Source organism: Halyomorpha halys, unplaced genomic scaffold, assembly GCF_000696795.3.
Source record: "Halyomorpha halys isolate HHAL.00 unplaced genomic scaffold, Hhal_1.1 Scaffold816.1, whole genome shotgun sequence".
Lineage (NCBI taxonomy): Eukaryota > Metazoa > Arthropoda > Insecta > Hemiptera > Pentatomidae > Halyomorpha > Halyomorpha halys.
In genome coordinates this window covers 436,345-461,016 of record NW_027115406.1, presented here as the reverse complement: position 1 = coordinate 461,016, position 24,672 = coordinate 436,345, and the positions used below count along the sequence as shown (strand labels likewise).

At 29.2% G+C, this 24,672-nt stretch overlaps 2 protein-coding genes across 3 annotated transcripts in view; one reads left to right on the top strand and one right to left on the bottom strand.

The window, feature by feature from the left end:
* Window positions 1-1,180: 1,180 nt before the first annotated feature.
* Window positions 1,181-8,437, top strand: Pc (Polycomb). The gene is made up of 8 exons (XM_014429716.2): window positions 1,181-1,385; window positions 2,074-2,117; window positions 2,231-2,296; window positions 3,170-3,227; window positions 3,299-3,431; window positions 4,987-5,324; window positions 6,682-6,903; window positions 8,077-8,437. Exons 1-8 carry the CDS (start codon window positions 1,320-1,322, stop codon window positions 8,302-8,304), a joined length of 1,155 nt encoding a protein of 384 aa, XP_014285202.1. The 5' UTR covers window positions 1,181-1,319; the 3' UTR covers window positions 8,305-8,437.
* Tbc1d8-9 (TBC1 domain family member 8/9) overlaps window positions 6,636-24,672 on the bottom strand; it is a 56,759-nt gene continuing 38,722 nt past the window's right edge. The window contains exons 23-25 of one of the 2 annotated variants that reach the window (XM_014429713.3): window positions 23,757-24,002; window positions 20,528-20,590; window positions 6,636-6,874 (exon numbers count right to left, since the gene is read on the bottom strand). In XM_014429713.3, coding sequence (XP_014285199.1) covers window positions 23,808-24,002 — 195 coding nt within the window. In that variant the 3' untranslated portion in view covers window positions 6,636-6,874; window positions 20,528-20,590; window positions 23,757-23,807. Of the gene's footprint in view, window positions 6,875-20,449; window positions 20,591-23,756; window positions 24,003-24,672 lie in introns of those variants that run through there. The other variant, XM_014429715.3, reaches the window with a different exon arrangement.

Genomic DNA, 24,672 nt, shown 5'->3' with positions numbered 1-24,672 from the left:
TAATAGTGTTGAGACTTAATTGGACATAATTTATTTTATTTAAAAAATTATTTATTTTATTTGTTCAGCTTTACCTGAATACCCTAGAATAGTAAAAGGATAGTGACTTATGAGATTGAGGTTATACGACTAGATAAAATAATTAAAATGAATAATCGAATCCAAATCCACGTATAGGTCATAATTATTTTTTTGAACCAGATATCAATCCTTACGTTATAAACTCCCTAACCAAACCAACCCAAAATTTTAATCTAGCTTCCTCTTCCATTTCTGACAATCCTCCAAGGCTCCTGAAAAGAATATGGCCTCGAGACCTCCTAGTGCTGAAATGTTATTAGAGTGCTACCAATGGATAGTTTATCTAAATGTCTGCATCATACCATTGTAATCTAACATCTCATTTACTAGATGTATCTTTATTACATGCAGCGATCTTCCAATTATAATCTATATACTTTCAATAATAGTTTACTATTTATATACTAACAATTACATTATGGTTAAAAACTCAAACTTACTTGAGATTGAAGACTTCATTAATAGCAACAGTAATCTAAGATTTTCTTATAACTATCAGCAAACTGGCCCGCCTTCAGGCTTGCCATTAGTTTAAAAATAAAAATTTATACAGTAAAATACATGTAATTTTTTTAAGAACTATTCTTCTTTTGAAAAAATGTATGTTTAAAATTAAATTAGTAGAAATTTAAGACTAATTTAAATTTAATAAGAGTATCGAGTTTAAATATACGTTTTGAAGATTTTAAGGTATACAAAATATGACACGTTATACCGCTCTTTTTAAATTTTTGTTTTTAATTTCTTAATTACATTTTTATTATTGTCAGTATTCTTAGATATTTTTTTATCTGTATTATGGGAAATAATATTTAAATATTAACATATACAATGAATGGCAGTCCTAAATCCAAATTAATGAATATTTAATTATAAATTATTTTAATACTTAAAACATTTATAAAATTATAGGACGAAGAAGAAAGCAATGAGTAAATGGAGTTTCCCCCAGAAGCGTAAAATCCCTTGAGTGTAGTAAGGTATAAATACAATAGAAGTGTAGCTACCCCCCCTCGAGGCGGCCAGTAATGGACCTGCCCAACTATCACGAGGTGGTGGGGTAGCCAACAGTCGAATGGTGGGGACACAAACACGCTGATTTAGTCTCGAACCGTTTACAACATGTCCTCCGGTCAAAGCCTTTTTACCTTTATGAAACCACAACGGTAAGGACTGAACGGCTCATGGAGGCATCCGCACACAGAGAATAACTTCTTTTTTTCTTTTGGTTCTATATTATGGAATTATCAATGGGAGACAGAGTGTATGCTGCTGAACGTATTATGAAAAAGAGGCTGAGAAGGGTAAGTGACACTAATTTTTTCTTTTTGACACCGATAAATAACTATTCTAAGTGACTGTTTCTTTTCAAACACCCCAGTTTTTTTAATATTATTTGTGGTTGATCGTTTTAAACGGTACTTGAAAACTTAGTATTAAGTGCGAGAAGTGTAAACATAACCTCAATTTGTAAACAGATTTAAACGCCACTAGGTTTTCCATCGTTAATTTATGTGAAATGAATGTTTGTGTTTATATTTGGAATATGTGTTCAAACGTTTTTAAATAAGGGAAGGTACTATGGAATTGTGAATCATTTAAATTTGAAATGGAAATCTGTTATGACTTACTCAAAATGAACCTATTTAATTTTGTTTATAATTTTTCTATATTTACCTAAAATTGTGAATGTTTTAACAGTTTTAAAGTAATAATGCTTAGTTTAACCCAAAATACAAACATCAATATAAAAATCACCTTTGAAATATTAGTATTTAGTACTATTTATTTAAAATTCATTTTTCTTCAGTAATTTATTCATTACCATAACTTAAATGTTGTATACAGCTATTACATACCCTGATGTAAAAGTTGTCATATTTATATGTTATCTCATAACAATTTTTATTTCATGTTTACTGTGTAACCTAATTTCTTTGTTAGTTCTTATTATATATTATATTTGTTTTCTAATATTAATTTTTTTTATAGGGACGGGTCGAATATTTTGTAAAATGGAGAGGTTGGAGTCAGAGGTATGTTAGATTTTCTTTTATTATATATTTCACTGAAATTTAATATAATATATATCATAGATTTATGATCATAAATATAATTTTCTTACTTGATTCCATCTTCTTTATTATAGACATAGTACCTGGGAGCCTGAAGAAAACATTCTTGATGAGCGTCTCATTGATATTTTTGAACAGAGGTAGTATATATTCATATAAAATATTTTACTTTAGCTTTTGTATCTATTAGATAGTTAAGTTCATAGTTTACAAGTCACTGGCAGAATTACTAATTTATGAAAGTGCGGAACACCAATCTGTATTGATATCTAGTCATTCACCTCTTGTGATATTACAACTAGAGGTGAGCAACGAGTTTTAGCCGTATTTAACAACTTGTTCCGAGCAATCATGTTCTGGACTGAATACTATTTAGTTCTTAAATACAGTTAATGTACTTAAAATTATAAATGAGTGGCCTGGCCTCTTTATCATTTCTCAGATATGCTAAGTTTAAAGAGATACAATCTAATTTAATTTAATTTATGGACTAGCTTTAACATATTTAAGTGTTGTTTTTTTTCATTTAGTTAAACATTAAAAATGTTTAATGTTCTTTCTATAAACTTTGGTTTATGTTCAGAGAAAAGAGAAATTTTATTGTATACAACAATAAAATGTTAGTATTACCTTCTTAATTATTATATTAGGCATTATTGCTGTTATTTAACAGTTTTGGTTCCAAATATTATTAGCTTCAATATCCAACAAACAAGATGAGTTGTATACATTATATTTTAAATGATATATTATTGTTTTTTAGAGCAATTATTTTTTTTTGTTATTAATTTTTTAAATGATTTATTAGTTATTAGATCTCCTTAGAGTGTGATCGTTTTTGTTCATAATTGCTGTACTTTAGAAAATAAACTTTCTAAGCACACTAATTCGCAGTTTTATTAAAGTTTCTATTATCTCATTTTTGGTCAAAGTAAAGAATTTCATGATATAATTAAACTTAACATGAATCTTTTTTATATGCGATAGTTAATTTTTTTACTTTTATTTTGCAGTCAGAGAAATGATATCAATCCACACAAAAGAGGGCCCAAGAAAAAAGAGCATAAACAGGTATTTATTGTGAGGATCAGTCAATGTAATATTAAATTAAGAATGAAATTAATAACTTTGTTTATGTTAAGGCTCTGCAAGTTCAGTCGCCACCACCCCCAGTAGAAAATGAAAAAGAAGTCATTGAAGAAAGTACTGAGGAGCCTGCTAACCATGATGAACAACCAACAGAGTCAAATATTCCTCTTGCCGAAGAACAACCCGGTAAGTTCATTTATATTTTGTCCAAATCAGTATTTTTATTAGGGTTGTTTTATTATACAAAATAAAAATAAAAAGTCTTTAGTTTCTCAACTTAAAACAAATTATAGAATTAGTATTGAGAGAAATGCTGTATTTATTTATAACAAGTGCAATTCAAATCAGGATTGCTACAGTACACAGTATACTAATTAGTCTTGCGTAGTTTTCTTTTCATTTTAATTTTCATTCAGTTGTTTTGTTTTTTTATATCTGCTTTTAGTTCATTTTAACTCATCTATTAAAATCTTATCCATTCCCTATTTTCCTTTGATAATTCCAGGTAATAATTTATCCATAGGGAGTCCAGAGAAACATTCTCGCCAATATCATAACTTCTCTAAAAGGCACACATATATCTTATTAAAAGTTCTATTTTCTGTTTAGAATCGTTCCACGAGACCCAAACCAGTGGTCTGTCATAATGAATTCTCCCTCTCATGGAATTTTCTTTCAGTAAAAGGATGCATTTCTCATATATCTACTTTTTCTATTTCCGCTCTCTGGCTGATCGAGATCATTAATTTCGAATCATACCGTCGGATGCAAGACCAATGATGTCCTGGATTTTTGGGAATACTCCAATATCTGCATATCTTGTAGATGTTATTTTTCCTGCAATTAACTTCTTCAAAGTAGGTAGCTCGTTCTTGAACCTATTTTACTGTAGTGTTATAAGGAAGGAGTTTTTTTTCCAGCACATTGACTGGTATATCAGACTGCTTTATTTGCAACAAGAGAACCTAACTTGTCTACTGTTGTTTAGTTGTCTACTGGCTCTTGGGGCTCCAAGCATGGATGTCTAGTTTACAAGTTTAATTTATAAGTTGTTAGGCATTGGGCCGTTCAGACCCCAAAAGTACTCTCTCCTGACATATCTATCCATTGGCTTTCGGAGTCTCTTGACTTGATTACTAAAACACACCATCCATTACCCTTAGATGCAAGCATTGAACAATCAGTGCTCACTCCATTTAATTGGAGTAAAAATCAATTACTACAAACAGAGAAATAAAATATACAAAAAACTTATAAGAGTTCATATCATTTACCATCTAAATTTTAACCTACCTTCCAGTTTCTACTTTAAATATTTTTTTCAATTGGAAACTTCCAAAAATATTATAATAATTATATATTTCTAGGATTCTATTCGTCTTTAGGGTAAGATGTTACCAATGTCTAAAAATTAATAGTTTAGCGGAACTATGAAAAATTTAATCTTTATACTGATTCATTTTGTAAAATGGTTTGTGCAACATGGTGCTAAGGGGTACAACATTAGGCTACGTTTCTGGACATTGATGACTTGTAGCAGCTGAATGATGAGAAAAAAAGTAATTCAGATAAATTCTGGTATATTTTAATTTATTTGAACTTTTTTTTTTTTTCTCATCTTCAAGCCACTAAAAGGCGTTGATGCCTGGAAATCATGCAGTCCAATGTTGTACTCTTAAGTACAAATTACATTCTCAAATTTCAAGAGTAACATTTTAATTTTTACAACCAATGTTGTTAGCTCCTGAGCAACAAGCTGCAGAGCCTGAGAAAGCAACTGTTGATGAACAAGTGGAAGAAAAAGAATCTGATGTAAAAAAACGAGAGGAGAGAGAGGAAGAGACCGTTGAGAGTGAAGCACCAACCATAGAAGAAGAACCACCACCACCACCTCCTCCCGCTCCCACTCCTCCAAGACCAGCTGCTAAGAGGAAAGCAGAAGTACTGAGTAAGGAAAGTGGGAAAATAGGTGTTACAATCACTACCAGCTCACCTCCCTCGCACTCCACACCTAAGCAGCCACGACTGTCTCCGAGTGTGGTCTTGCCCAAGGTTGCTTCACCTCCTACACCACAGCCGGTAAGTAGCCTCCTTTTATGCAGGTAACAGGTATAGATTAGAGGCACTGAAGCCATCACAATTTGAAATAAAACTGAATAATTCACAATTCTAGGAATGGAAACCCCTTTCCAAACTTTGTTGGGGTGTTAATATTTTTTTCAAAATATTGCATTTCTTGTACCAAACCTTCTTGTACATCCTTAGCAATTCTACAACAAAGAACAGCAATGGAATGTTATTTTTAGGTGCCCGTAATGTATCAAAACCAAATTACCCCATTTTAAGTTGGTTCATTGTACACATCCCTCAGCATTTTTTTATGTACCAGCATTCAAGTTGTAAATTGTAACAGTAAATAAGTTGAAATGGACATAATTTAAAGATTTACTCATACGACAATCCTTTCACCTTTGAAGGTTAGGGGCTTAAAAACTTTGATTTTTCTGAAGAAAAAAAAAAAAAGGTGGTTTAAGCCATCCCTGGTTTGCTCATAACTTGGAACTTTCACAATATCCAAAAAGATAAAAATGTTTAGAGAAAAACCGAATACATCGCGAATTCTATGTTAAATTATACACAAAATTTTTTTAAAATAAAACTTACCAATTGTAAAATTTACTTACCAATTGTGCTGTAGATCTCAAGTGCCAATGCCAAAGCACACTTTCTGGACCATTTTGATATAACCTTAACCAAATCCTTTCTGGCTCTACTAATGCGCCAAACCCCAGAACTATCAGACGATGTGATTTGTTGCCTGTATCCTTGACAAACAGCGTTTCAATGTAAAATTCAGTTCAAGCCACCTCATTTTATTGTAATACTTGAAATTATTTACAATATGATTGAGGTCTGGGAATCATTTCTAGTTTATAAATGCTTCTGAAAAGTTGTTAAGTGATTCTGCTATAATAAAACTCTCTATAATAAATTTATAAGATTGATGAAACATAATCTGTACATGGAAGAGCATATTTTGAATATTTGTTAGCCCTTGGAACTTCTTTGACTCATAATTAATCGCTACATTAATAATAATACAATTTATATAGTTGCTATTATCTCCCCATAGTTTCTGAGTTGATTAATTTTGGTTTCATACTATTGAAATAGGAAAAATAAGATTAGCTTTGATCTGGTGTTAGAAATTGTTGATGGAGTAATTAATAAAAAAATTATTTACATTATATTCTAAGGATTCCTGAAAAATCAACAAGCTTTGATAAATAAATGGTTTATATAAGGTTGACAATCATAATGATTAAATATTGACTTGCTAGAAATAATATAGAAGTGAAAATTACTATACAATTAAAGAATAAATAAACATTGAACCTTCTTAAAGAAAACATTTTTTATTTTTTTGGTTTTACAGGTTTCCTCTCCTCCAAAGATCAATACTGCTAAAAGCCCTAGAAGGGAAGAACCACCACAGCAACCACCTTCGACAAAACCGGTGCTACCACCATCCCCTACCACCGCCACTGCCAGGAGTATCAAGTCACCACCTCCGGTACCAGCCCCCTCACTTCCACCAGCGGCAGCTCCGGTTCCAGAAGTCAAGCCGCCTGCTAACAATAATAATAATGTTAACAAGGTAATTCTTTGTTTGATGTGTATTTACTGATAAATATTTATTTTTTAAGATCATCTTCATCGAATCGAGAAGTATTTCAAATTCAGTATGCCTATTTATGAAGACTATTAAAAATGGATATTTTCTCAATTAATCATGCTAATACTTCTTGTAAAGGAATTTTGAATACATCTATATCACCTATTCCTATAGTGTAATCCTTTACATTTTAAGCTTCTTTTTTTTTGTATAGCTAACAACATATAGCTATTCAAAATACCATTTTATTGACTTTGAATAACTATTCCATGCTGGTGTAATGCTTTGAATTACAAAATGGTTTTAAGTAGTTAGCATTCAATTTATTTTGGTTTTCAAAATAATGCAAAAAGATTTTTTGAACTATGAGACCAAGGTGGCTCCGTATGTTAAGGTAAAGATCCTAGGGCTTCTCTTGTGGAACGATGTGGGTTAGATTCCTACCTGTGTCAGTTATTTAATATTTATTTGGTGGTGGTTCCAAAAAATGAATCTTGGCTTTGCCATTCAGACCAGATGAGGACTACCCTGATCCGGTTCCTTTTACCAATATCAATTCCAGTGTCAATTTAATTAAGGTAAACAAGGATTGAGGTGATAAAATCTTAAAATTTTATTTATTCAACTTCTGATTGATCTCATACCCGCATTTCTCCATAGATTCTTTCTAAATTTTAATCACTGGTTGACTTTTTTTCCTCCATATATTTGATAAAATTTCGGATTGGCTCTTGGAAAATTTTAAAATATTGTTCCCTTCCATAAAATTATATTATATATATTTTTAAACATTTCCACTAGCTCCCCTGAATTGGGGTAAATGGAACGTACTACTTGATTCCCTAGTTAGAGGTTTTGAAAAAGTGTGGGTTAAGAGAAAATAAATAAAAATGAAGTAGTAAATTTTTTCCCCTGATTTTTGTGTTTTAAATGCCACAATGAATTTATGAACTTATCTGAAGTATTATGACTGTGTTTTATTGGGGAGAGTTATACTAGATGGCACTGAGTTTTTCTCTTACCTGCTGAAATGTAAATGCAACATCCAACCATAGTCTGATTTTACCTTATGATATATATATGGTTTTTTCTTATTTTTTCGCCTAAATTATAAGATCTTTATTGCCACTGTATATTATGATTTACTTTTTATAGGAGGCTACACCGGCGACTCCAGTTCGTGAAACTAAGGCGCCTATTTTAAATGGTCACTCCAATGACTTAACCACTACAGTACTCACCAACCCTGGCCCAGATTATTGGCGATCACTCAATCCACATGCTGACGATATCGTCATCACAGATGTTACAGTTAACCTGAGCACCGTCACCATTCGGGAATGCAGGACTGGAAAGGGATTCTTCAGGGAGCGCATTAAATAATTAGATAAGACAAGAGCATAAGAGTGAGCTCGTAGTGCCTATCATATGGCTCGCTCTTCTAATAGATAATTTTATTCAGTATTTTATCAGTCGTTTAAGAAAAATCATTTTTTTTTTTTTTTTTTTTTTCATTTTAATATATGAATATAAGTAGATGTGATAACAATAGATAACATTTCCTGGCTTCATTTTTTTTTTAATTACTTTTTTATAAATATATCATAAGAAATTATAAATAAATATTACTTAACAGTTTTATAACCTCAATAAAAGAAATTTATTAAAAACAAGTACATATTGTTTAGCAGCATATCCTGGAAGAAATTTCTCGCTAAGAATAATTTCAAGAATACCGGCAATTGTTTATATTTTAAACCACTTGATAATTAGATTAATTATTAACCGTTTATTACTTTAAGTTATTTTTTTAATTTTTATTAAGTGCTATACGAAATCGATAGCTGTTCACATACTAATTAACAGGGACTAACATTGTACACTTTGGTTAAGTGTCATAAATTTATATTCTCTTGATTGTTAATTTATTATACGTATAAACATTACATAATAATATTAAACAAATAAAATTGACTTGCCTGTAGTTGAAGTGAAGTATCGGAAAATTGTTGACTCAGATAGATTTTTATAATGTTTTGACAATAATGAAATTATAGACAACTGATTGATTGAACAATATTATTCATAAATAATAAAAAGAAAAGAAGAATCACACTATTTTTACCACATTATAAATAGGCATTTTATTCTCATCTCCTCTTAATGTTTTAAATAAATAACTGTTAAATTCTTCAGTTAACAGTCTTTAATAAGAAGACCAAATTAAAGAAATAACAATTGCAAATATATAATCCATGTTATACAAATAACAGATTATTCCGTCCTGCTACTTTGAGTGCAAGCTAGACAAGTAACCTCCCTTGACACGCTCATAAGCCACCACTACATGACAATAATGTGTCCCATTTTCTAAAATATTGTAATTTTATAGATTTATTTTTAAAACATTGACTCAATCATATTTATTATACTTTTTCATGATATGTTTATTCTAATCTAATTGCAAATGTTATCACATCCTTTTATATTCTTATCCCTTTGTAATTTTTGTAATATATTATATAATCATGTATCATAATTATTAGTAATTTTATAATCAAGATACTTAATTTTTTTTTTCAGTATTTTTTTATGGGCCTAAGGAATATTGTAGCAATCATATTTATTGTATATTACAATTTAATTGCAAATATTAATTATCATTAATCATTGATAGTTTAAAGAAAGATGTTTAGGTCCAGTGATTACTTCCCATAGTGAAGTTTTTAATTTAACTATGACGTGATTAGCTGGCTAATATACTCATTCCAAATTTTATTTTCCTAAGGATGTTCAACATGCATCGTGTAAATTTGTTTTTATATTTGTACATAATAATTGTTATTTTTAGGGTCGACCCTACATTTATTTTTATATACAGGAGTTTTTGTGTGTTAGAAATATGAATTTAATGATGTAAAAAAAAAATAAATAAAATAATTTAAAATAAATATAAATAAATTGTTATATGAATTTGTAATTGTTAAAAGCAAATTAAAAAAAGATAAAAAGTTCAATTCTGTATTGTAAAAATTTTCATCTAACCTTACAAAATACTGTAATATTTTTTCTTTTTAAAACATTTCAGATTGTTTCAAGGGGACCACTAATGGAAAAAGAAAGTAACCTAGCCTTACATTTTGTTACTAATCAAAAATTCCTTCATGCATTAGAATAATATGGTAGAAATTAAATTGTAATTAATGAATAAAACTTAAATAAATTAAAATCACTTCGGCCATTTTTGAGATAAATGGACCTTTGTTATTGCTATTAAAGAGATCCATTAATGACCCCCTTAATGCCTCTAAATATTAAATATTGGGTGGATACAAATACAGTATATTCTCACTAATCCAAACTAACATGTTTCGGATTAATGAATAGCAATGAAATATAGTTTTATAACAAATCAATTTAAGAACAGAATTTATATATGAGACACTTGGATTCCAAAATTAGCTAAATTTTATTTTCTTTAGTGGTTTTTTTTCTAAATTGTGAGCTGAAAGAATTTCTTTCAAAATCAATTCAATCATATAGCCGCTGCTCTGGAAGAACAATGGCACAACTGTAAAATTTTGTAATATTACCTTTATTGTGTTGGCAGGTATCAAAAATCCATATACTAGATGTTTGTATATTGACATAATTGTACGAGATTCCTAACTTGGTGAATATTTTAGCACAATTATGTCGACCTACAAACATCCATAAAATGGATTTTTGAGCTCGCCAGCACAATAAAGTCTGTTGTAGAGTTCTTTAGATATAGCAATCTACCCCTAAGAAGAACTTTGCTCTTTCTCAATATGTGCTGGTATTGTGAAAAAAACAAATGTAATTCTTGATAAGAGGAGTATTGAAATAAGTAAAATGGCTTTTATTGGAAACTTATTGATACGTAATTTAAAAAAAAAAGAGAGAGAAAAAAATACAATCTGGCTTTGTGAAAATATACCTTATACATTAAAGTAAAAAAAAAATGCAAGAAAAAACTTAAAACTGATCTTGATAAAAATAAATCTATACATATATATATAAAAAAAGAAATGAAATATATATGAATGAAACAAAGATCTTAAAAGAGAAAAAACAAATGCATGTCTAACTACAAGCCACTTCTCAAGATAAAAATAAATTGTTAAAAGTAAATACCCCTATTAGCACTTTTCTTCTAAAGCTTGAAGGGACTGCTCAAGCTGTTGGCCAACGCAACGTTAGTAATCTGAAGTCTGGAGCAAGCAATACCATTTCTGTAGAAAACGGTCTTCAAAAAATTATGAGAGAGGCAACAGACTTCCTAGCACTGCAGATGCGAAGCTACTATCATTTCTGCAGAAATGATACGAGAAAGGTAAGGGACATTCTTCTCGCACTTTAGATGCGAGACAACTAACTCCTGTTTTAGATACAAACATAAAGATGGACGTATACAATCAAAAGTCCAGCTAACGCTGATGTTTCTCTATCTTCTATTCTATATATAAGTTTACAACATGAGAAATAAAAATAGTGGCCTTAGCAATGTCAATATCACAAAGTTTACAGTTGCGTTATTGTTCTTCCGGAGCTAAAATATGGAATTCAACAGCTTTTGGAAGAAACCTCTCTTCATGTTAATACAAATATTTAAGTTATGAAATACTTCTAATTTTTTGGGGAGTGGTTTGGATTGGTTTGAGTCCACTGTATTGAGTGTGTTCATTAAATTTTTTTTGTTTTGAAATATTTTCAATTTTGGTTGGTCGATTAATTACATTGGTAATTCAATTAATTACTATTAAGTTTGTTATAGTTGTGTTTTTAGTGTAATGAGCAGCAATTTTTACTTCATTTTATCCTGAAATATTCATATTTATACAGTACAGAATTAATTTTATTCGTTTTGAAACATTTATCTTACGATTATTTTAAGTGAATTTTTAGTTGTTTGTTATCTCTTACTATTTTTTTAATTGTTCCTTTTAATTTATTTTGTATGTTGTATTTTATCTAAAAAATTTTAAAAACAAATATAAAATAGTTAACTCTCCAATTCTACAATTCTATATTGGTACTGTCAAAATTGAATAGGTATTAAAGTATGTAATGAGGATGATAATTTAAGTTTCTTTTTTAAAAACGATGAAATATTTTAGGACTTGAAGTGCTGTATTGTTGAATTTTTGTTATAAATTTTAAGAAATGTATGGATAACCATTCTGATTATTAGCTAAATGATAGAATGTGAATAATACATTACTGACTTGTAGAAATGTTTGTACATATTAAAATAAATTACTTTTTAAATTACCTATCGTGTGATTACTGTAACATATAATTTTTGGAGTCTTTCTTTAGTTTTTTTTTGTTTTATTTGATTATTTTTTTAAAATGAAAACTTTTTACATTATTTATTTATAGTTTTTACAGGGTAGTAGGTTTCTATTTTTTGGCTTTGACAATGGCTAATTAATCGATAATCATTTTGTTACATAGCTTTGTTTAAATTCCTGTACCGCATTTCAAAAATATATATTTAATTATTTTAAAGGGTGAACTGTTTTATTACGAACCTTTATTTTATATATTTTAAAATATAGATCTCTGAATAAGTAATAAAAATGAAGAAGAAAATGGTGTGGTTCATTTACTTCCATGAATCTTCACTTTATTCCCGCCCACAGCCACAGTGACTAATACTAATCTTGTCTGAGTTATAAGTAATAGAAAAGTTGTATATTAAATGACATAGTAATACTACTAAAACTTTTACTCTAACTCAGATTTGAAATGAAAAATGAGAAGACTAGACAGCCCAAGATGGATTTTTTAAAAACCAAAAGTGATTTTATTAAGACTAAATCAGTCATGATATAGCCAATGACATTTTTACTTTAACTTCCTATATATGGAATATATAGTAAGGGAAAGTATTGCAATCGTGCAAAATTTTCGAATAAAATAGTCAGGCGGGACTTAAATGATGAATTTTTAAAAAATTGTTGGCTTAATCCATTCGAGACAATACATATTTTTGGAGACCATCCCCAGAATCCAAAAAAATTTTTTTGCTTTATATTGGCCATGTTTTATTTTAAAAAAAAACATGTTTGCAATAGAAATCAGTTGCTTTGTATAAATAAGATGATTGCACGCTGTGAGTGCAGGAGATCTTTTGAATGTTTTTATTACGAAGGATGGATTGCATACCAGCTGTGCAATATAATATAAAATAAATAAACACATTATTAAGGTGTAGATAGTTGACCGTAGATTAATGCTTGAAGAAGTTTGTCGGGGGGTGCGGTCAGCAAAGAACAACATAAATAAACAAAACCATATTTATTTATTTTATGCCGACGTTTCAGTTCGAATATTTCCCTCCTCTAAGACACAACCCCTGATGAAGACCTGAAACTCAGGTCGAAACGTCGGCATAAAATAAATAAATATGGTTTTGTTTATTTATGTTGTTCTTTGCTGACCGCACCCCCCGACAAACTTCTTCAAACACATTATTAAATTGAACAAAATTCATTCCTAAAATTTTTGGGTAACATGAAATCCTAATTTTAGGTTCAGTAATGAAGAAAAGAATATAATTATAGATAAATAAAAATAAAAGAATATAAACATAATTTTTTAAGAAGCAGTACAAGATAATGAATTTTCCTGGAAGGATGACCCGTACTTTTGTTGTGCGGAATGATAACCCTTGAAACAATCGCCCAAACATAATCCAACATGAAACCAACATCCAATTTTATTTGTATACACTTCTAGGATAATTTTTGTTTTAAACCGTCTCGTTTTAATGGTCACTTCTTCCATACTGACTGATAATTGCAATTCAAGATCATTGCACACACGGTGTGCAGTCAGTCTTTTTGGGTCGGAAATGCATTGCACACTATGTGCAATTGGTCTCGAATTTGATTTATTTAAAAAATATGACTGTAATTTAGTTTATTTGAAAAAAATAATAAATTTTCATCATTGTCAATAATAAATAATGGATAAATGCCAAATATTAAATAATTTTGTGAATAAATAAAAGAGACAAGAGGAAAATATAAACATCCGATTTAAACAAGAAAAGCTGAGACTGCCTGATCTTTTCCGATTGCATTAGGGTTTCTCTATCTTTTCTTTAACTGTTGTATTCTTGGGAGAAACATTTATTTCACTATTCCCCTCTTGAGAAATTCTAAAATACAAATTTTTATACCTATAAAAAAATAAAAATATTTTCTTTCAGATTTTTTTTTCTCCAAAAATGCTATAATTTCAACACAAATGTATGATAATTTTGTACACAAAGTATTGAGTCAGTTTTTTTTTTTTTTTTATAATTTATGAAAGATCAATTCATTGATATATGAGCAGCTATGTTATACATATAACATGCTGACAAGCATTTTATTGAAAAATAAAATTGAGTAATATTAAAGATATCATGATGGGTATAATTAAAAAATATTTATAATAAATTATTTGGATGGATCATCTTAACTTAACAAAATCATCCCTTAAAGAGGCAAAGCCTAGTGTGAATTATATTATTGGATGAGTAATGAAGTAGTATTGGACGAGTGAATGTATTTCCTCAGTCAGTAAAAATAAAGTAAGCCTCCGTCAGCTATTCATCACTTCCTCTTGTTGAATGGAATCGTGACTTAATTGGGAACGTTAGCAAAAATACGGCGCGTGTAATAAAAAGGATATCGTTTTAGGTAAAAAAAAAAATAATGAAAAAACTGGGATACTTGACTGACCCCTCATCGTCTCCCATTACTGGGATCTCATAATTGGCAGGCTATTTATCAAAGAGGGGTGTGTCGGAGTATTAATGTTTTATTTCATTGAGTGAGCTTTCGAAGTTACAAAACATAAATTGCTTGATCGCACTTATGTTTATATATAAAAATCTTTTTAAAAAATTCCTAGAATAGGTATTTTTCCTTATATTTCCTGCATTCCGGAACAAATATATGGTGGAAAAAGAAACTATGTTTTAAGATACATCCGATACAAGATGAATAATTTGTTGAACAAAAGTTACAAAGCTTACAGCACTACAAACTTCCTTTCATTGAATTTTATCAAAATCCTAATGTACATCAGATCTTCAACTTGGTAGAGAATCTTTCAAGCCAAGTTGCAAAGGAACTTAATACCTCTCGGCTACTCCATTAAGCAAGCATATTTCTTTTGGATGCTGCTTCAACTCTCCCATGAAAATCTGATACCCATTATAAATATAATTTTAAAAATTGAAAAAAAAAAAATCGAAAATAATGATCTAGAATAATCTATAGGCATTATTTGCAGGAGTTAGTGTCTGAGTCCTTTATGTACAGGATTATTTTCAGAAAACCAGTAATATTTTACTAAAATTACACTATTACAGATGGTATAATATATTGAGAACACCAACTAGAAATGATTGTGCCATATCCATAGATATATTTGAACCTCACAATAACAGAATGATTCACATACTTGAAGTCTTCACTTCTGAGATAAATGGTCCATCTTTATCCTGATACATTAACATTGTATTATGTCAAATTTAATATACAATAATAATCCTAAAATTTAATGTCTCCTATTTTCTTAGAGATAAACAATCCTCGTTCTGTTTATTTTCTATAATGGGAGTATTCATAATCTTAAGTTGTGTTAAGTGGAGAAATATTCCTTCCTTTAGCATGTTAAAACGATGTAACATTTAATATGGTTGGGAGTCTGTTAGAAGGAGAATGAATTTATGAAACAGACCAGATGAGCTCAACACCATTTGGTCTGTTGTCGTTTTGATAGGTTAGTGGTTCGTAGTTAGTGCTTGGTTTGTATTATTCTTGTTTTGGACGTTTTTAAACTCTAATAAAGTAATAAAAAAAAAAAAAAAACTAAGATAAGAAACAAGGAAGAAGCGACGTGGAGGAAAGATGATGTGATGAAGCTGTAGGAGATTTTATTATATCATAAAGATTACAAGCAGAGTTGGGATATTGTCATGGAAACGATATGTATTTATAAATAGTTCATTTATGAATAAGGGTCGTATCCATGGCAATTTTAGCTATTAGTTTCAACTATTGCTAATTTTTGCCCATCTCTGGTTACAAGGTTACAAGACAAATTGCTCAAAAAATTTGCTAGATGCTCCTTTGAATTTAACATATAACATGGAATTTAAATTAACCTGCTCACAATCAAACTTGTTAAGTTTAGCATGTTAAAAACTTTTACATTTAACACATCATAAATACCCTTTAAATTTACACAATTTTAAAAGTTAAACATTTTTCTAAATTATGGTCACTTTGATTAATGCAGTTTTGAAGATGGTGTGACAGCTTCTGTATATCTGTGTTGTTCCAGTTCCCCACCATCTCACTAAGACAGCACTAAAACTCATTTTTCTTCTCATCAGACCAACTTCAGGCCAAATGTTTTCACTTTTTTCCAAGGCCAGACTAACTGAGGGTATCAGGCATGAAGTCAGAGGAAGTTCAAACAAACACAGTTTACTGGTAAAGCTATGATAACTGCATTTTGGAATGGAAAATGGGTTTTGTAAGTTGACTTTATGCTAGGTGTGCTGACTTAAGTTTATATCTTCTCCAATGAGAGGATGAAAATGAGGTTCAATGCTTTCTTAAGGATATTGTGGGGAACATCATGTCTACAAAAATACATCGACTAAGTAGCAAAATAGAGAAATGTTTCACCTTTAACACTATATAATTTTTTATAACCTCTTTATCCATTCAGGTGCTTCTTGTAACCAGCTTTTTATTGTGTTTTCCTTTGAATCTATGTGTTGGTCTTATTCTCGTAAAATGTATCTATTTGTTTGTTTTTGGTAAAATGATCTACTGCTGTGACTGTAAATGATGGTCTGATCTCACATTGCTGTCTAATAGTGAATTTGTTTAGCGGGTCACTGAAGAGGATCTAGGAGGGTGAATTCCGGAGAGCGAATTTGTTGATCTGGTGAATTAAAGAATTATGAAGTGGTGAAATTGGAGGAGCAGAAGTGGGAAAGAAAAAGGAATGAATTGAAGTGTTTGTATTTAGTGTATAGACCGAAATTGATTGTGAAAGGAAACCTGTGGAGAAAAAAAATTGTTTTCTTTATATCATATTATACCATGTATGTATTTTATATATTATATTATGCATATATAATTTATATATGTCCGATTACGGACTGATAAGTATGCTGTGTATTTATGCAGCATAGACGAATAAAGTATTTCTCTCCTCTCTCATAGAAAATAAACGACACTGTTTATTTCTAAAATAAAAATTAGGAAACCTTACTTTTTGGATTACCCTTTTATTTTCTGCTTTAAGTGAACCAAATCTCAATAAAAAAAATTGTATTTGACCTGTGTTCAAAAATGTATCACTATAATATATAAATTTTCAAAAAGCGCACAATAGACCTTACTGGCCACAGTGCTTTCTGCCAAAGAATAAAAAACATATAAATTTAAAAAAAATTGTCTATATATTTTATGTACTGAAATTTACAACTGTATTACATAATAATGCATCTAGTTAATGCGAACTGTGTTCTATAACAATGGCTTTATACAGGCTAGTGGAAAAACAACCCATTTTACTCCAATAAAATTTCTACATTAGAAGGTCTTGAGGCCATCTACTTTTCAGACATCCCAGAGGAAAGTCAGTAATAGAAGAGGAAGCAAGGTTAGAAACTAATGGATTTGGGTAGTTAAGGAGTTTAGAATCGAAGGATTCATATCTAGTTCAGTCTAGATTGGTTAAGAATATTGAGGATTTTATAAAGGATTTTTGATTGTTAGGATTGGATAGGCGAGGCATTTAATGTTTTAGTGGAGCCCTCCAGCTCAACTCCTTATTTCTAAATAGGCCTTATAGTCACATAGATCAGTCTTTTGTAATAGATTGGAAGTTTAGTAAGTGTTGTAATAGTTAGAATTGACGTCCAGTTTCCTATCTTTTCAATCTTGTATGAGGATTCCAATTTAGTCGTTTGTCCAGATTTAGTCCAAGGTAACGGATCTGTTCAACAAGGAAAAGTGGAATATTCTTAATGGATACTGTAGGGCCAATTCAAATTTATAAGGAAGCAAATAAATTATCTGTTTTAAATGATTTATTTCATCCATGATTTGAATAAAGTATTTCAAAAATTAAACACTACATTTATAAACCATCTTACAAAAATATACAATTGAAACAATTGTAGTTATATTTACAAAAACATGGCTTTTTCTTTTTACTTGATGTCTCAAGAGGCAGCAACCTTGGAAATGCCATAAATCCTAATTTTTATTGCTGTAAACTATACATACATTGTTACAATTTCAAATTCTCAATCTGCATTATTGAATTGATAAAAAAGAAATGAGCAGCCAAAAATTACTAACAGATATACAACATAGGCATATAGTTATTATTGTAACATTAAATGTCCTAGTAACCTAGCAACTAAGCCCCTATTTCTAAAATTGTTTTAACAATGGAACTAACTCTCATGGACTACTTTATATTGGCCTTTATGGACTAATTTGTAATTCAGTTCTGGTACAAAGCTGACTGTAAACATCTGGCCAGCCCATTTAAGTGCTTTATATTTTATAATTACAATATACAAAGGCCAAATTACAGCAGTCCAAATTATCATTAACATGTTTATCATTGTTACAATAGGAAACGCAATAAGTATTACAGCTATGGTTATAATTATTTTCATCTTAAAATTTGACAAATGAATCATATACAAAATGAAAGGAATATGGTCTGGGTGAGGTCAAAAAAACTCAAATAGTAGAATTATACTATTTTATTGAGCTAATGTTTCGCCCCACGTTGCAGGGCTTCGTCAGGGCTATTTTGACGGCAGTCAAAGTCACTTTTGTTTTGACTGCCGTCCAAATAGCCCTGACGAAGCCCTGCAACGTGGGGCGAAACGTTGGCTCAATAAAATAGTATAATTCTACTATTTGAGTTTTTTTGACCTTACCCGGACCATATTCCTTTCATCTTTACACACGGTCAATCAATAATCTTCCAGCATATACAAAATGTTGATTAGCAGTTTCATTTGTTATTGAATTTTTTTTTTGTTACTTCATTTCTAAACGTTATAAATCATAAAATAAAACTATACAAATTTGTAATCATATCACAATATATCACATTACATCTTAGAATGCAAATATTATAAGGATTAATTATACAATGAATATTTGCAACCAATTAAAATAGGAAATAAAGAATTAAACACAATAAAAATCATGAGCATTAACTCGTAAAATCAATGCTAATGTCTTACCACAGAGCTGGGAGGGAATTAGTAATAAAGGAAAGTATGACTAAATCGTCATGGATAAAATGTTTAGTAATAAATAGTTCATTATTAAACAAACTTAGTATTCATGAGAATTTATTTTATGTTTTATTCATATCTAATTTTTCCCCAGCTCTATCCTAACTTTATACAGAATAAAATAGGCAAAGTATATTTTAAAAAATGGCCCAAAAGTCGCTGGACCATTTAAAATTTAAATAACTTTTCTTTTCATTATTTGAAATTTATTTCATAATAACAGAAATTGTTAATTCTGGGAGAATAAAAAAATTCAAAAATTTTGATTAATGTGAGAATAATCTAATTATATTCACGATTATAAATTTTAAAGCGGTTTGAAGAGAATTATAGTTATTTAAGGGATATAATTTTCAATTTCAAATAAAATTTAATATGCATGTTTTTTTAAAACATACTTTTAGGTTAAAAGAAATAGGGTCTTACTCATAACCGCAAAGGCCTTCTTTGAGAAAGAAGTAAGTCCTCAACCTTATTTAAAATATTTTTAAAGCTATTTTAAAACCTGGACAGAGAAAAAGGACAGTGGATTTACTTATCAATGACTAACACTAATATCACTAGCTATTTACTGATAACATGGCGATCATTGCATACAGATGGAGATGAAATTTATTATCATTTCAGAAAAGATATAAAGAATCCTGGAGTAATAATGATACTCTGGAATAAACTGAAGCTCATAAGCAGATCGCTTATCTGTAACCTAATGCTGTATGGCTCTGAGGCTTGGAATTTTCATAGAATACAGGTAAAAAATAAATGAGATGATAAATATAACTTATAAAGATAAATGAGAGTATTGAGGATTTTATCAGGAACATTGAAATAATCCAAATATCAGAATATAAATGACACCAAAACTATTAATACAAGAAAAAACTATGAAACTTGTGATGGAATGAGACTAAATAAATAAAAGTGTATATGCAATGAAAATATTGTCGCAAAAAGCACAGCAGTCAGCCATAGATTGACAGAAAAGGGTAAAGAAGGAAAAACCTTTACATATACATATGAATAAAGCAGACTACAAATTAAAAAAAAGTTATTTATTATTTATTCCATTTTAAAATGGTTTATTAACTTTTGGACCAACATGGTTAGATCATTTGGTAATTGGAATGTTTCAATAATATTTAATGAATTTTCATTAGGAACATTTCATTAATATTTAAATGAAACATTATACAATAAAAGATAAAATTATACAAGCTATTATTTACTTACATCAAAATCCAGAAGAAACTCATAGCTTTTTTCATCTGATCTCAAGGTAGATTTAACTTTATCCTGGTAAAAATAAATATTAAGTTTTATTTATTTTTTTTAACAGTGCATTGTGTTAATCAAAATCAAAATTTAACAAGTAAAATAGCAAAATATAAGGGTAAAGCAAATATAAACATTAATTTGGCTTAGCACACAGTCCCAAACTAGATATGGGTTGATGTTTGGTATATAAGGAGTGATGAACTAGAGCGATAACACTCTGTTCTCTTCTCGGTGCAGCTACAACTGAACAGGAGGTAAATTCTCGTTACATAGTACATAATAATTAACTTATAAACCAAAGAAGGTATTAAACCCTCAAATATTTTAACTTATTTTAGGAACAATTTACTGGTCCTGAATATGTGGGTCAGAGATTTTAATTGTGGGTAAGAAGAAGTTAAAAAAGAACTGAATGATTGACCAAAACTAGGACCGCCTGAGGCTCAGGGAGTAGAGATACAGATTTTTGCAACCTGGGAACTGCTGCGGAGCTGGTTTGAATTCGGCCTGGGGGATCGACTTTTATTTCTACGGTGAGCCCACAAAATGAAAACTTGACCTCCCACCATGGCATTAGAATAGGGTGATACCCTGTAGATAACTTAGATAAAATTAGAAGAAATGGACTGGTAAACACTTGAACATCCCCCTACTCCAAAATTATCCTCTGGTTACTATTTTTGTATGTTTGGACAGTTGTAATCATTCTCCTCAATTTCTCAATATAATATTTATTTATATGACCTATAATTTATTCTTTATTTATGCCTCAAATTTTTTTAAACCGTAGTTAAAATTGTTAAAGCTGTGTGCTTAAATTTTCTATTGATATAAGTTAATAATGAACACACGGCAGATATTACACGGTGCCTGCAATAGGATACAATCAAACTATTTTACTTTTATAAAATTATTAGTAAGTTGGAAACTAAATAAATGCTAAATAATTTAAACTCTTTTTGCCTCTATTACTAATAAATGCAAAGGTTAGTTCTAAGCAATATGATATAAAAAATTAAAACACTAAAGAAAAATCGGCAATATATTGAATTTAATACCTTGGGATAAAAATATAACTGGCTAAAATCGAATGAGAAACCATAAATAAATACTTCAGAGTAACATAATTGCCCAGACTTAAGGTAAAAATAGTTTGTAATTAAAAATACAAGGAAAATACATGATTACCACAACTGGATAAATTTTGTATAAACATATGATCGAATGTTATTATACAAATTGTTTTATGTATGAACATTACGAAAGAGATGGAATAAGGTCCACATTTCAATAAAATGAGGAACAAATGAAGGCAATTCCATGAGGTTTAAAAAAACTGGTAGATTAGAGGAAGAAATTAGACTTATACAGAGGAATGCATAAATGACAAGATCATGAATGTAAGGAGGTTCTTTTGTTGATGAGGAAGACAAACAACATTTTTGGACAAATATACTGTTTTTTAAAAATTAAAAAAAAAAATGTTTTAGTTATAGTAAATACGAGACACAGTTACACAAAGCTCCTTGTTCTTCAACTTGGGAATCAGAGCTAATAATTATATCAAGAAAATCTTTATCGCTAAATCATATTAATAATGTCACGAATGTGGACTACCTAGTTATGGTGACAGAATAAAATATTAAGGCAAGAAAGGGCCACACAAATATTAGAAAAATAGAAGTAAAATGAACGAAAGAAGTTATCAATTATTTGCTAGTTAATTTTATGAATAATTAAAACTAAATAAAATTAAATAAATTCATTTTTAATGCAGTATCTTGTAGAAAGAAATAGGTATTTTTCAATGAAAATTTGGAAACATCTTAATACAAGAGGAGAGGTAATTTTTGTTATCCATAACTAAAAATTGATCAAATATTTTTTTTTTTTTTCAAATCAACTAGACTGATCATTCACAGCTTATTATTAAATTGTTTTGGTTTATTAAATAAAAAATAATGTTTTATTCATAAAAAAAAAAATTTGGAATAAATAACTTTTCACAATAAGACACAGTGGCACAGTGGAAAGAAATGAAAATAAACTGAAAGCGGAACACAGTAAAAACAGGCTGAGAAATCCTAGCTTAATATATTAACATAAAAATCTATTTTAAAATCATGTATAATAATATTCTTATAAAAATGTGTAAGGAGTAGTGTACGAGATAAAAATATAGATATTAATAACAATATATATATATATAAATATCACTCTATTGACAACTAAGTGTTTCGAATGGATTGCAACGTTTTTTAATTTGTACACAGCAGTATTCAGCAAATGTTATTTTTCAAGAAAAGTTATAATTAAAGCTGTTTTATAATTCAGAGACTAAGTTTTCAGGCTCAATTTAATACAAAGTACTAATTATATAAACTACTCTGAAATATAGCCTACTTATTATAAGCATACTATGTTACCAATTTCAATAGATTCATTGACCAATAGAATATTTAAAAGACATCTTTAACATTTTTAAAAAGTAAACACAGTTATTTCTTTTCACATCGTAGAATAAAATCATCAACAAAAAATAATACCAGGGAACATAAGATATTTCTATATATCCTAAAAGTGATCTTGTTGATAAGAAACACGAGAAATTTAAATGGTGGCGAAATAAAAGACCCAAAACATTCTTTAAAAAAAAATTTGATACAATGGCTCGACAATGTTAAATTCTACAATATTTATAGCTATTCAATTTATTTTACTTTTTTAAAGTTTGAAATTAACCGAAGATAAATAAAAATTATGAATATGAAGAAGACGGTGAGGGTTGCGGTCAGAAACATTCTGTTCTTTTTTTACTGCAATCCTCACCCTCTTTCTCATATTTTTAATTATATGGTCAATTTTTAATCACACTACTATTTATATATGTATAAGTAAAAATTAATTACATAAATTTTTGTTATTTATTTATAATTTATTTTACATAATCTTGACCAAATTAATAACACGTTTCTGACATGAAACTACAAATCAAGTCAAAAACAAAACCATCAAAAGGAAAACTGAACACAAATAAAAAAATTTAATTATAAATAATAATTATTTTGATTAATAATACTTAAGGATAAGAAAACCTTCGATATATATACAAAATAAAATAAAATTAATATAATTGAGTTTATTATTGTTACTGTTAAATTGATAATGACACAATAATTCTTACATAGATCTCTCAGTAAGGATTAGTTTCATTCAGAAATTTATTCATTTGAAATCACGAAACCTCTATTCCGTTATTCTGGATGGAGGTGAATCTTGTCTTCCTCATGGATGCCAATAATGAAGAAAGTTCGATACGCTGAGAGAAGAATTCGACAATCGGCTGGCCAGTTAGAGCAGTTGCTAGAAACTGCTCAACGGCTATGGACCATTCAGCTTCTCCTCCGGGGTTGCCATTGTGATCACGGACCTAAGGAGAAGAAAGATTTAGAATAAAGCTTTAAAGAGCTTTTTTAGAACATAAATAATGAAAGTAAACTCAAATAAGAGTCGAAAGTTATAATCAAATTAGATTCCAAACCAAAAGTCCCAATTCTCGGTTGCAGAGAGCAACTTGCATCACATCAAAAATAATATAATTCTAAAATTTTAAAGGATTAAAATCAAAACATATGATATGTTACATATACATTTTTTTTCTTCAATATAAAAAGAAACTCTTAATTCAGTTTTTAAGAAACTTCTAATCAATATATTTATTGTACTGGCTATTTTCTGTAAGGGAAATTTTTTTCTGAAATTTGGTTTATTATTATTTCTATCACTCCACATAACTTCTTCAAATGGACTTCCTGTCTCTATAAAGAATTTATCTGGAACGATAAACAAAATATTGTAAATAACATCACACCCCCTTGGAGAAAAAAAACTCAGAATGCAATTTTTCAAAACAGAGCAAAACTTTATATCCCCAAAAATGTTAATTTGGGAAAAAATTAAATTTATAGATCCCCAATTCCTCAAATCAGTTGACATTTATGCATAATAAGAGAACTCTTGAATAAAGGGTCATTGAAAGTTAAGAAAATAACATTGAGTCAATAAAAATTAAATAAGATAATTCAAAACAAAAAACAACT

Excerpts from the sequence above, each read along its gene's own strand:
- Pc (XM_014429716.2), top strand. The coding sequence starts at position 1,320 with ATGGAATTATCAATGGGAGACAGAGTGTATGCTGCTGAACGTATTATG. Across the intron at positions 1,386-2,073 it reads TGAAAAAGAGGCTGAGAAGG|GGACGGGTCGAATATTTTGT; the intron begins GTAAGTGACACT and ends TTTTTTTTATAG. Across the intron at positions 3,432-4,986 it reads TCTTGCCGAAGAACAACCCG|CTCCTGAGCAACAAGCTGCA; the intron begins GTAAGTTCATTT and ends CAATGTTGTTAG.